The 14,753-nt window shown below is 34.2% G+C and overlaps 1 protein-coding gene across 1 annotated transcript; it reads left to right on the top strand.

Annotated features, from left to right (window-relative positions):
* Positions 1–2,663: 2,663 nt before the first annotated feature.
* Positions 2,664–8,541, top strand: LOC104232822 (wax ester synthase/diacylglycerol acyltransferase 4-like). Its single transcript, XM_009786104.2, has 5 exons — positions 2,664–3,085; positions 3,818–4,396; positions 6,819–7,175; positions 7,810–7,947; positions 8,104–8,541. Exons 1-5 carry the CDS (start codon positions 2,861–2,863, stop codon positions 8,257–8,259), a joined length of 1,455 nt encoding a protein of 484 aa, XP_009784406.1. The 5' UTR covers positions 2,664–2,860; the 3' UTR covers positions 8,260–8,541.
* Positions 8,542–14,753: the final 6,212 nt, after the last annotated feature.

Raw genomic sequence — 14,753 nt, 5'->3', positions numbered from 1 at the left:
CTATTTACCATGGTTTAACACTTGAAAATGAGGAGTTGTCTAGACTTTCGGACGCACAAGCCTCAATTAAAATAAATGCTCAAACTATTTATAGTGCTTATCAAATTGCAATAGATAATGCTAGACCAAATGTTCCAACTCCTTCTTCTTCTAGTTCTCAATCATCTAAAAGAATTGCAGGAGTAAGAGCACTTACTACTTGGGCCGGGTGTGGGTTCTCAAGGTTCTAGTACTAGTGATTGTTCACAATTAAATGAGTTTGAAGTTTATTTGTCACAGGAAATTGATGAAGTGAATCGCGACGGCTACTTTAATATTTTGGAATGGTGGAAGGACAAAGAAAATACTTTCCGATTCTTTCTAGGATGACCCGAGACATTTTAACTATTCAAGCTTCAACAGTGGCATCGAAGAGCGCTTTCAGTCAAGCAAAACTTCAACTCTGTGATTATAGAGCGTCTATGAGGGAGAGCGTGGAAAATCAGTACTTTTTAGAGATTGGATCCGTTCGGAACGAAGAAATTTTGGACTTGCTGAATCACAACCAGAGGTAGACGAAACTTACGAAGAAATGCTAGCTGAACTTGCGGAGGATGCAGTTTCGCCCGGAAACGGTGATGAACCTGTTTCTTTTCTGCCACACCAACGGAAGTTCCTCCGAATCTTGAAGGATTTATGAAATTTGTAAGAGATACCGTGTAAAATTAATATGTAACTTGTATTTTGGCATATCTTAATTAACTTCTTTTTCTTCTCAATGGTGGTATTAGCACCTTGATTGTGCTCATTCCATTGGGGGAGGGGAGGAGGGGAGGAGACTAAGAAAGGTTGGGCCATATATGTTTTGTTAATGTTATAATAATAAAAATTATAATGCATTCCTTTGAATATCTCTTTACAATATTTTGAATTTCAAAAGTTGAATTAAAATTTTTTAAGTCACAACTATATAATATAATTTACAAGAAATTACCTTAGATAATTTTTTTTTTTTTAAAATTAGTCAGGCCCACTTAGGTCTGGGACCGACCCACTTAGCTCGGGACCATTAGTTCGTAGTCCCGATTCCGGTCCGGTTCCTACCAATAGCCCACGAAGCCCGCGCCCACATAGGACCGGCACACTTAGGACTAGCCCATGAGGCCCATTTAGGCTCGGGCCCGACCTGTTAGCCAGCCTTACTTTAGAGAAAGACAGGCATGAAATCTTGTCTTATTCTGTTGTGAAAGGACTTGCTTCAATTCACGTGCTTGATCACTTTCATACGTTGAGAAATTTTTTATTCCAATCGTTCGCCCCTCAAATCAAAGAATGCAAAACATATACATTGCAAATACAGAAATTTAGGATTTGAACTTACGGGTTCTAATTCAGAGTTCTACCATCTAGGTTTATAATCAATTGCTCGTACTTATTTACTGAAATTTTAACACACATAATGAATTTGAGCCAAAACTGTTGGGTTCGGATGAACCCATCACTTACGCTCTGCATCCTTCGAACACAGAAAATAATCATAGGATTGACTCCGCTGCTCATTCCAAACCTTATGTGTGTGATCTCATATATGCAATGGCGGAGTCAAGATTTTCAATAAGGGGAGTCAGAATATAAATAAGTAAATATATGAAAAAAATTAAAGGAAGTCAACATATATAAAATATGTATGAAACCTGGTCTTTTCTCGGTTCAAGACTCTCTCTTGAATACACATGATAACTATGGCATGGTGATAAATGATTCCTAGGGGTATCATCTTGTTTTTTCCTATTCTAAAATTGTAAGTTCACTCGCCAAGTTATAATGATCGTATCTAATTACCAACAGCTGGAAAGACCAAGAATAACACATGACGAGACAACCAACAGCTTTAATTGGGAAGATGAGTGTAGACTATCAACTACCATTGCTGTTGGCATATTTATTGTAGTATCATGCATTTTGATATTTTTTTGTAGCCACCGGTTTTCGATCTTTTTCCCATTTCTAATAATCGTAAATGAGTAATTAACTACTACTCATAAATGGATTTGTTCGAACCGCAGAGTTACCGGGCGTAAAACAAAACAATGTTGATCAAGCATACTATGTATGTATAAAAAGATTGAAAAAAAGTCATTTCATTTCGACAAATTAAAAGACCCACATCTAAGTTCAATAGCTTTTTGGCTCGCTATCCCGATTATGATTTTCTTACCTAGAAGCAATTAGTTTCGAAAATAAGATTCTTACACTGACAAATTTTAAAGTTATAGAGAGGATCCGGTGAAGATCTAGTCGAAATGACATCAATAAGATTAGTTTTAGTACTCTATAATAAGTTATAAACAAATGTTTTTAGTGTTAACTACTTTTGTGAGTAGTTTCTCTAATAAACTAGAAAGGACAAATTAAAAGAAACATTAATTAATTTTTTACCTTGACATCCTCAAACATGTCTCTTAATTAAAGACATTAAATTAATTTGGTCAGTGAAATTATGGGCAGTTAGTAGTATTAGTTACGTAGGACATATTTCCTTTATTAATGACACATCCATTATATTAAAGTCCCCTCAGCTGCTAAAGTTAGTTGACAAGAAATCAATGATGAAGATTTTTCCATAATCCATATATATATATATATATATATATATATTCTCCAACCAGAAACATTTATCATAACCATATGAAATCCAATTATCTATATTTTCATGCAATAAATACAATGAAGTATAGTCATACTACTCATAATTTATTCACCGACCTGGTTAGCTTTACCGATATTATTTATTTATTTATAAGGTGAAAGGCTCAAGAGCAGAACGTACATTGTGGAAAAAAATTAGAAATTGAAAGCTTTTGGATATACGAGAAAAATAATGATGAAAGTTAACGTGAAACGAATGACAGCGAAAGAAGAAGAAGAAGAAGAAGAAGAAACGTCGTTCCCTGTTAGCCCAACGGGGCAATACTTCACCAGCTCGGCATTGTCGATTTCAGTCATTTCTGTTTTGGAATCTGAAATTCCTATAGATGATTCTTGCACCATGACATTGCTCAAGGATGTTTTCCTCCCCATTAATCCTCGCTTCTCTTCTATTATGGTACGTTTTCTTTTCTTCTATTTGTTAGACATGCATATATGTTATGAGTTCGAGTTATTGAAGTAGTCATTAATGTCATTAGCGTAAAGTGTCTACATCATACCTCTTGAGGTGCATCCATTCTCCGAATCATACCTCTTTTCATGTGTTCCAATGCCTTACATTAGTTGAGATAATGCAATGGTTATTATGTGGTAATATGGTCAGAGGCAATCTTCATCTTATGAGTTAAAGGTTGAGTTAAGACCAAATCTATTCTAAGTTTAAATAAGTATTTATACAGACGATTTGGTTCGGTATTTTCAATTTTCTTTTTTTTTTTGTTGCTTAAAATCAAAATCATACTAAATTTTATTGTTTTTTACAATTAAAATTTAAAACCAAAATACAGTTTTTTTTCCATCGGTTTAAATCAATTTTCGATATAGGTTTTGACTTTGGAGTAGTAATTATGTTGGTTAGTACATGTAATATACCTTAATCACAATTAATGCATTTATAAACATAATTATTTAGCTAGCTAGACTTTTAATTAATTAGCAACACATCTTCAAGATTTTCTCTTTAAGTGCTAAAATTAAAGAAAACTAATTACCAAAATTTCTAAAGAAATTTAAAATTAAATAAGAATACCTACTATTTTTGTATTAATTAGCCATGAAATGCATTATCCTTTATTGCTCTTTTTTTCTTTAACTTTTTCCTTAATTACTTTTCCTTTTATTGGAGTAGGTGAGAGACAAAAATGGGGTTAAACAATGGAAGAAAGTGGAAGTGAAGTACAAAGATCACATAAATGTGCCAATTTTCCCAGAAGGAAAATCAAAAGAATTCTATGACAATTGCTTCAACGAATATTTAACCAAGATAGCAATGGAACAACTTCCACAAACCAGACCATTATGGGAAATTCATATATTCAAATACCCAACAAGTAAATCAGCTGGAAATTTAGTATTTAAACTTCATCATTCACTAGGAGATGGTTTTTCTCTAATGGGAGCACTTCTTTCTTGTTTACAAAGAGCTGATAATCCTTCACTTCCCTTAACATTTCCAGCATTTAATAGTAATCCAAATTCTGGAAATGATTATAAAAAGAGGTTTTGTACTAATGTTGCTCAAATGGTTTCTGGGGTTGTGAATACTTTCGTGGATTTTGGTTGGAGTTTATTGAAGAGTACTTCACTTGAAGATGAGAGGACACCAATTAGGTCTGGGGATGAAGGTGTGGAATTTCGACCTATTCATATTAGTACTATGGATTTCTCTCTTGATCATCTCAAGCAAATTAAGACTAATCTTAAAGTGGTAAGTCATTTTCTTTATATTTAATGTATCTTTTTTTAAATGAGTTATGTTATACATTGCTAGGGTATGCATTTTTTTACACTATCATGTTATCTTTATCTGTTGTATAGTAGATAATTTATTTTTGGGTGACTTAATAGTATATGAAATTATTTACGCTGATGATGTATAAAACTTAAACTCAAAATGAAACTTAGGGGACGTTTAATATAAGAATTGTGAAATTCTGCAAAAAAGTGAATTTTTATTCAAGTTGAAAATTAGAGTTGTGTTTGGAAATGAATACAATTTGGAGCTGTTTTTGAATTTTTGTGAGTGCTTTGGAATGAAATTTTTGAAAAATAACTTTTGGAAGTTTTTAAAATTCCGAAAACTTTCGAAATTCAACTTCGGGTGAAATCCAAAAATTTTATGGCGAAACAGTAATTTCGAACAAAAGTGAAAAATATTTCAAAAAAAATGAAATTCTTTTATGGCCAAACAGGCCCTTATATATATATATATATATATATATATATATATATATATATTTTCTTTCTTCTTTAGAAGGAATTAACTTCTTTTTTCAAAGTTGCCCTTGAAGTAAAGAGTATAGGAGTATCTGTTATATTTCTAAAGAATAAATTAAGGTTAATATGATCAATTTTATTGTTGTTAAATTAATGCTAAAAGGTGAATTCATTATTTAAATAATTCCTTATTATTTAATTGGTGTTTTCCTTATGATTGTATGTTATTACGCTAACCATTGTAGTTGCAATTGAAAGTTAACTTTAATGCTCCAAGTTGTCAATTCATAAAAGAGGAATAGCTGGGTGATGGAAACTAGTGATATATAGTATTGCCCACAAAAGTATGAGCTTTAATATTTAGATTGAGGTATCAACCCTTATCTCTGACCTTTTATAAGCGTTTGAGTTATGGACATTACTTTATCTTTCTTTTCTTATAAAATAAATAATGATCGATTCAGTTACGCTATCTTTAGCTTGACTATATTTTAGCGGGTAAATATTAAAGGCGGATTCAGAATTTAAAGGTTATATGTTCTGATCTTATTATCACCGAACCCTGGCTCGTTTTAGTTACTGAATTTTTGCATATTTAATGGATTTTCTAAGACAAACAGAGGCGGATCCAGAGTATGACGAGCGGATTCACCGGAACGCAGTAGCTTTTACTCATACCTTGTATATATATTAAAAATTTATTATATATCTATAGATATTATATTGTGAACCCATAAACTATTGTATATTAACTCGGGATCGTTGTATAGAGGCACCCATAAACTTTAAATCCTAGATCCGCTTCTGAAGTCAAATATAGGATTTAAGCAAAAGCTATTTGGTTCGTCCAAACCCATAGCTACTACACTACCTCCTCTGGTACTTATAGTCTCCCACCAGTACAGGTAACTCTACCATGAATGCCAGCTTATAAGACATTACTTTTATCTTTTTAAGGAGAATACATTGTCGGTAATTTCATCGAACTTTCTTTGCCTAGCAATTCTTGCCTAATAGAATTAACTGCCAGCATAGTTTATTGAAGCTTTCCTCGAAAAATGGCAATATGGCATTTAAGTTGCGTAGTGTGACCTGAAAATGGAGATATTAATGGTATATAGGACAATTCCATAACAACTTCCATGACTGACATTAACTGAATTCTTTCTTTAGTTGTTGCTCATCTTTAATGTGATCAGCACAATGAGAGGTGCGCTTTCATGCTATTACGACCATCTAAATTCGGAAAGAGTTTAAATTATGTGCATTCATAGTTATGACATTTTATATCATTAGGTAATTTTTTTTTATCTACAATAACATGTAACTCAACAAAGTGGCGGCACAAATTTTTTCTTCGAAAATAGTCTCTCTATATGTTGACGATAGAGGATAATATTTGCGTACACACTATCTTCCTCGGACCCCACTTATGGAATTATACTAAGTTTTTTATTATTGTTATACAACAATATGTAACTCTTTTAATAATAGTAAATTGAAAGATAACCCGATTGAAAGTTTGCTATTACCATTTTTTATGCTGATTGTGTAAACATCATCTTTTATAATGTTAGAATTAGTAACTTCGAAATAATAAACAATAAGCTTTTGCAACACGTAGGTTGGGTTCACCGTATAAAAAATTATTTACATTGTCAATGAATATTGATATTATGCAGTATGCGCTACAAATTGAGAATTTTGCTTTTAAAAAATATTAATGGGATTTTTATATAAATAGCCGGCAAAATTCATTGTTTATTTTTTCTAGCAAATATACATAGATTATACACTAAATTTTTTTTAACAGTTCATCTTATACATAGACTATACATTTGTCGATTATTTTTAGTTTAAGCATTGGGTGAGCGCCTATTTAGATTAATTCTTCTATATTGTTTTTGTTGCAGACTATCAATGACGTTATATGTGGAGTATTATTCCTGGGAGTAAGATTATATATGGAAGAAATGAAGTATGAGGAGAAAAATGCAAATTCAACAGCATTGGTGCTACTGAATACTAGAAATATTGCAGGATACAAATCAGTAAAAGAGATGTTGCAGCCAAGCAATGAATCCAAATGGGGAAACCAATTTGCATTTTTACATGTATCTGTTCCAAAGCTTGATAAAGGAGAGTCCTCATCTAATCCTCTTAGCTTTGTGTCCAAAGCACAAGATGTTATCAAGAGAAAAAGAAACTCTGCTGCTGTTATTCTTACTGGCAAATTGCTTGATACCTTGCAAAAATACAGAGGCCCTGAGGTGAACTCTCCTTCTTATTATTGACTTTTTCTTCGTCTTACCTTTTTATTTTTATTTTTTTAATAACGGTGGTGTCATGCAAAATGCCTGTACCTCAAGCATTTCACCGGGTAAATGCTATCTTCTATCAAAAATTAGTTATAGATAACCTCTATGCGAAGATTTTTGCCCCTGCCGTTATCCATCTAAATATATCCATCCCTCCATCTAATGGACCCATTTTGGTAGACACATGGCAGCATTTTAAACACCTAAACCATTTTTTCCCTAATATCCAAATCCACCCGATCCAGCACCAAACCCGAAATACACCCCAGAAACCTTCCAATAGTATAACGGGGGCTACGTATAACTTATTTATGATATTAGAGGGGTACATCTAATCCTTTTTTTTTATAATTTTTTAGATGAAATGGTCAGTGGAAGAAATCACCAAACTTTCTTTTACCTCTGCTGAGATTTGAACTCTAATCTCCCTTGGCTTTCATCCTACTTCATTAACAGTTAGGCCATGTTTTTTTGTGCAAACTTTTTCCTAGTGTTATTTTCCTCAATCTTTTGAGCTAGTGTGGTTGAAAAACAAACAGGAACAGAATTTTTTTTGACATTTTGGGTTGTTGGTGTTATGTTATAGGTAACGGCAAAATACATCCACAGCACGTTAAAGAACTCAAGCATGACAATATCAAACATGATTGGGCCTATGGAACAAATGGCTTTGGCAAATCATCCATGTAAGGGCTTGTACTTTATGGTGGTTGGTGTTCCTGAGGTATAATACATTACTTCCTTGTCATTTCACTATGTTACTGTAATAAAAGTTTTACACTGTCAATGTAATTTAACTCGTTATAACAAATTACTTGACTTATTTTTCAAATTATTTATTATATTACATGTAATTACCTTTTAAACGTCGTGACTGCAGAGTTTAACCATAACAATGATGAGCTACATGGGAAGGTTAAGGGTGGCAGTGGGAACAGAGAAGGGACTCGTTGATCCTCACAAGTTCAAGACTAGCATTGAGAATGCATTTGATAGCATTTTCAAAGCTGCTGTCCCTTCCAAACCTGCAAATTAATCCTTAAAAATGTGAATGTTGTTGTTGTTGTTACGTTGTTGTTCTTTCCTATGTTGTGCAACTCTCCAAAATGTTGCATCACTGATGTCAGATCTTCCAATAATATATTACTTTTGGAGGATCTGACACATACCACATTTCTGGAAAATCCGAACAACATAGGTTCTTTCTTCATTTTCCGTTCTTCAGAAGAAGAACAAAATCATGAGCTTATCTGATTTGTAATTTATCTTTTAAGCATTGGAAATTGCTCTGTAAAGCTTTACAGGCATCTTGTATTCATTTGTTAATTGTGTAATTTTCTTTTCCATTCTACTTGTATTCTTTTATAGAAAAGAAAAACGATTTGATAATATGCATACAAACTTCTTCTTTTTTTTCATTCAGAGTTATTCATATCACATTTTCAGCTATAATAAATACGACCTTAAGAAATTTCATACACTTTTTTGAAAAATGACATTATATAGTCATAGCTGCAAAAAAATATATTTTTTGTAATTATACAAGTTTTATACACTATTTTGACAATCGAATATAAATAGTTTCTTGCGCGGGTTAAAAATGAAAAAATCCCCTTTCTTTTCTTCAAATATTATCCATTTTCTTTGAAATGAAACTATCCCAACTCATTCATTTGTCCTCACGAAATCCATTTAAATGACTGTGGGCCTAGTACACTGAGAGCCCAGTTCTCCGGCCATTGGGCTATGTGCCATACCCTCCAAAACAGTAGAAATGGCGTGGGATTGCCACTTTCTAACATGGTATTTAGTTTTTTATTCAGTATTTTTAATGCTGAGCAAAAATAGCTACTACTCTATTAAAATTGATATGAAAAGACGTTTTTACTCTTTCTTCATGAGTGTTGTGTAAATATTAAGGACATAGTGTCCTTAACATTTACACTACATACATGAAGTTAAGGACGTCATGTCCTTAACATTTACACTGCACATATGAAGTTAAGTATATCATGTCCTAAAGTTTAACAACGGAAGGTGCAAATACATGACACTTTGTCCTTAATATTTACATAGCATTCATGAAGCTAAGAACATCATGTCCTTAATATTTACACAACACTCATAAAGTTAAGGACATTATGTTCTTAACATTTACACTGCACATATGAAGTTAAGGACATCTTGTCCTTAACATTTACACTGCACATATGAAGTTAAAGCCATGAGGTCCTAAAGTTTAACAACAGAAGGTACAAATACTAGTTAAGGACATTATGTCCTTAACATTTACACTGCACACATGAAGTTAAGGACGTCATGTCCTTAACATTTACACTGCACATATGAAGTTAAGGACATAATGTCCTAAAGTTTAACAACGAAATGTGCAAATACATAACACTTTGTCCTTAATATTTATACAACATTCATGAAGTTAATGACACTATGTCCTTAATATTTATACAACATTCATGTCTAGCACATTGTATTTTTGTCCGGGCGGGTAAAAATTTATTAAGCACTGGCTGAAGAGTAAATACATTTTAAACAGTGGTGAAAGAGTAAAGACACCTTTAATTAGTGGCTAACTGTGCACTTCCTCCCCCCTCCCCCCGAAACATGTGTTTTGTTTTACCAAACGGTATTTATCACACCCAAAAAAAATCATTTGAAAGTGATAAAGATGTGTTTTTTAAAGAATAAATTTTTAAAAGTAATTTATTTGGGCTCGCTCGCATATATCAATAAAGCATATTACACAAATGCATGCAACAAATTCTTTGCCCAAATCATCCTCCATGACACCCTTCTCAAATTATAGCTAATCCACAAGCATATCCTAGTTCAGGAATTACAACAACACATGCCCATATGACCCGATCATTAGGGGTGTCAATGGTTTGGTTCGACCGGTTATTGTATAAAATCTATACCATTTCAATTTTTTAGTTATTCTATTATGTATAACTAAAATTAGACTTTTGATAATAGGTGAATTTAACTATAATTAGGCCCTAAATAACCACCTTCTTGTATAGTTTGGATGATAAAAGTGATAACAAAATGCTCTTATTAGTGTTTTTCATGCTTTGCAGGTTATATATGACCAGAGAAGGCTATGGAGTACTTTTGGGATCAAATATGGAGAAAAAGAGGCCGATCGTAAAATTCCGTCAAGTAAACCACGCGAAACAACTCAAGTCAGAACTGAAAGAGTACTATCGCGGTTCCACCGCAACCGCGGCAGAACCGCGGTAGAAGATCCGTGCAAACAAAGTGAGAATCAGAGAGCATGTTTGGCCGCAGTTTGACCGCGACCGCTGCAGAACCATGGAGGAGGCGGAGAAATTCAGGGACTAAAGTGCAAAATACGGGATTTTTAGCCCAAAACCCTATTTTAAACACTAGACTCCGCCCAAGAGAGGCATGTATTGTTTTTAGAGAGTATTTTGGCAAGAAGAACAATTGTGAGAGATCACTCAAAACATCTTTCTTCTTTTCTTTGATTTTTCTTGCAAGTTTTATGATGAATATTGTTTTAGTTTGTTTACCCATAGTTATGAGTAGCTAAATCCTTTGTCTAAGGTTTTGATGGAACCTATTGGGGGATGAACTTCTTGTTTATGTGAATACAAATTGCTAGTCTCAATCTTTATTTGTTCAACTTTGTGTATGTTGTAGTTAATTGACAGGATCCTCAATTAGCTGTGCCTATTTAGTGTGCATAACTCGGGAGAGAGTGCATATTTAGGTTATTGTTGAACAACACCACTCCCAAAGTATAAGAGGGATCTATAACTGCGGGTTTAAAGGCGGGATTAGGGATAACGAAGCCTTGAGTGCAATCTAAAGTGAACCGTGTTAATTAGAGCTAGCTAGTGTATCTCGGGAGAGTGCATTGAGTATATTACTGTGATTACTCGGGAGAGATTTACGGTAAGATGAGCGTTCATGATTGATAGAGAGGTGTTGGTCAATTTGTATGAAGCATAAACAGAAGGGATTCCATCAATAGGGGAAGTCATTACCTTAGCGTTTTCTCATTATTATTTACAACCTTAGCATCCTTAGTTTACAGCTGTTTATTTACTTGCAATTTTAGTTATTAAAGACACCATCAACTGCGATTCAAACGTTTGGGGAAATTGGCTCTCAAGAGTTTAGTGGGTCTAAAGATAGTGATTGATAGGTTAACTCTATGTGGATTCGACTCTGGGCAGAATACTCAGGTTATATTTGCAACGTCCGCAGGGTCCTTTTTATAAGGCATAGTTGGGCGTGATCAAATTTTCAAATCCGTCCTAATCATATTGGTTTCTCTTCGGTATCAATACGGTTCGGTTTGGTTCGATTAATTTTTGGTATTTTATTAAATGTCATGTAAAAGTCACTAGTAGAAGTATAATGCAATAACAATATTCTTTTATAGGACTTAGCAAAACTTTCTAGACATTTTTATTGTTTAAAGGGTGATGAAATAAAAATTTATGAAAGATGGTCAGAGTATAGATCCATAAACTATTCTACAACAACGTAAAAGAAACCAATCAAAGACAAAGAAAATATAAATCGCACGAATGGAAAAATATTAACCAAGCTAGGACTCAAGGATAAAGTCTATAAAAGATTAAATATTCAAAAAGATAAATCTAAATTATACAAAAGGAAACATATTCAATCCCGCGAGACGGTGTTAACGACAAGCTGGAGGTTTGGAGACATACCCTTGAGTCTAAGGGTCTCAAGTTGAGTAGGACTAAGACAGAATATCTGGAATGCAAGTTCAACGCCGAGTTGGGGGAAGTGGGCATGAACGTAAGGCTTGGAGCACATGTCATCCCCAAGAGAAGTAGTTTTAAGTATTTTGGGTCGATTATCCAGGAGGATGAAGAGATTGATGAGGACTTCATACACCTTATAAGGGTGGGTGGATAAAATGGAAGTTAGCATCAGGAGTTCTGTGTGACAAGAGAGTGCCAACGTTACTCAAAGCTAAGTTCTATAAAGCTGTGATTAGACCGGCCATGTTGTATGGGGCAGAGTGTTGGCCGATTAAGAACTCTCATATTCAGAAGATGAAAGTGATAGAATAAGGATTTTGAGGTAGTTGTACGGGCATACTAGGATGGATAAGATTAGGAATGAAGTTATTCGGGAGAAGGTGGGCTTGACTCCTATGGATGACGAGATACGGGAAGCGAGACTCAAATGGTTCGGGCACGTGTGGATGAGGAGCCCTGATGCTCCGGTGAGGAGATGCGAGAGTTTGGCCTTGACGGGAATGAGAAGAGGTAGATGGCGGCCTAAGAAGTATTGGAAAAAAGTGATCAGACAGGACATGGCGTTGGTGTAGATTTTCGAGGACATGGCCCTTGATAGGAAGGTGTGGAAGTCGAGCATTAGGGTTGTAGGTTAGGACGTAGTTGAGTTCGGGGGTGAGGCTAGTTCGATAGGGGTGGCCTTAGACTTCTAGGGGTTGATGTTGTGTTCTCACTATCCTTACATTTTTTATAGCATCAACTATTTTCTAGTTCTTATGATGTTGTTATTATTTCTTTGGTTTCTGTTTGATGATACTAATATATTGTCCCTTCCCTTCTCTTCTGGTCTTTTCCGTCTTCTGGAACCGATGGTCTTTCAAAAACAGTCTCTGTACTCTGTAGGGCTAGGGGTAACTTATGCGTACACACTACCCTCTTCAGACCCCACTTGTGATATTTTACTGGGTCGTTGTTGTTGTTGAAATATATTCAATACATTATAGTTTGCTATTCATAATCGCTAGAATACTTTGTGCCTTGCTAATGAAGATGCTTGAAATAATTTTGTTTCAACAGAAGTAGCATAATAGGTTTTAGGAACTAGAATTTTGAGTTTAATTACTTGTTGGCTTGTAACTGTTTTCATAATTCCAAGTCCCAAAGAGAAATTTAATATTTTATTATTTTTAAACTTACTATATAAATATATTTTTCAGATATAAATTTATTCTGTTGGTTCAGTATTTTTTCGATTTATTTTTATAAAATAAAAAACTTATCCTAATTATCGGTACAATTATAGATTTATATAAAAACATATGATTTGTTTTTTAAAAAAAACTAAAAATCGGTTCGGTGCGGTATGGTTTGATCGGTTTGGTTAGTTTTTAAATATCCATTGACATCCCTACTGATCGTCGATGGTAGACTCCCCACTTGGCTTAAAGCCACAAGCACATCATCTGATAACCCACAATACACTTCCTTCTTAACTACCATGGTTTCATATTGTTATCCAGCTGAATCTCCTCATAAGCTCATGTATTACTAGTTATCACACCTTACAAACTATCTGTCGAGTGCATATACATCCTTATGATAGTCGTAAGAACTTTATCAAGTGATTCAAACTCTAATTGTAGCACATACATTCCACCTGAGAGAAGGAAACTCTTCGTGGAAACCCCAAAATAATCACACAACCATATCCACTTCATTCCACAAATAAACAACTGAAAGATCCACCAATACATCCACATCTCAAGACTGCATGGTACATCAAGATGATAATCAAACATCCATATTCCCTTTGGAATCTCAAGAAAATCCTTCTCGCCACATCTAAACCATCTAAGTGTAGTCCTCAGTCATATAATACTTATCACATAGCTATCTTTCCACTCATTGACATCAATCCCACTTTCGGGGGACACTACCGGATATAAGAGCCCAAAATCACATGCTAAAACAACTGAATCTGCCGAGCCAATGATGCGGTCTAAACTTGGACACAAGTTCTATAGACTAGCCTACCTTCACAACACAAAAACACGTCTTGCACCTCATCCACGACATCATAAGCCGTCGGTACACAATTGATATTGAGTACTCCACATTGCACCCGAATTGAAGAGAAAAGAACTGAATATCTAGGCTTCAAGCTGAAACAAAGTCACACGATAGGAAGGAGAAGAAATTAACAGTTTTTCTAGATGCCCTATAGCCCCTCGAATATAAGTATGGACATCATATCGATCCACAAGACTCTACTAGACACTTACTCATGACTCGTAGATCCTACGAACCTAGAGCTCCGATACCAACCTGTCACAACCCAAAATCTAAATAAGTTGTGATGACACCTAACTTAACATGCTAGGTATGCCAACTAATAAACCTTCATCCAAAATAGAAATCATCAAATACATAATAGTATAAGAATGTGAAAATTAATACAACTATCCTAAGAATTGGTAGTATAATCCATGGACAACTACAAATAAGAATGCAACTCTGATATTTATAGAGAAGATATGCAAAATCTAGCTACCGATCAGTTTTTTATAATTCGTGTGTACGTCATCAAGGAGAAACATGAGAGGACGACCCCAGGGGGATAGATCCTTATCCACATTTTGCATGGACAACTCATGTGTTATATAACTCAACCCCTACGGATCACTCATGTGCTTTCAATCCAGTCTATCTCACACAAAAAGCATATACAAGAATATATATATATATATATATATATATACGGACAACG

Source organism: Nicotiana sylvestris, chromosome 6 (assembly GCF_000393655.2).
Source record: "Nicotiana sylvestris chromosome 6, ASM39365v2, whole genome shotgun sequence".
NCBI lineage: Eukaryota > Viridiplantae > Streptophyta > Magnoliopsida > Solanales > Solanaceae > Nicotiana > Nicotiana sylvestris.
Note: the sequence above shows the minus strand (reverse complement) of the source record. Positions and strands in the feature narration are given on the sequence as shown.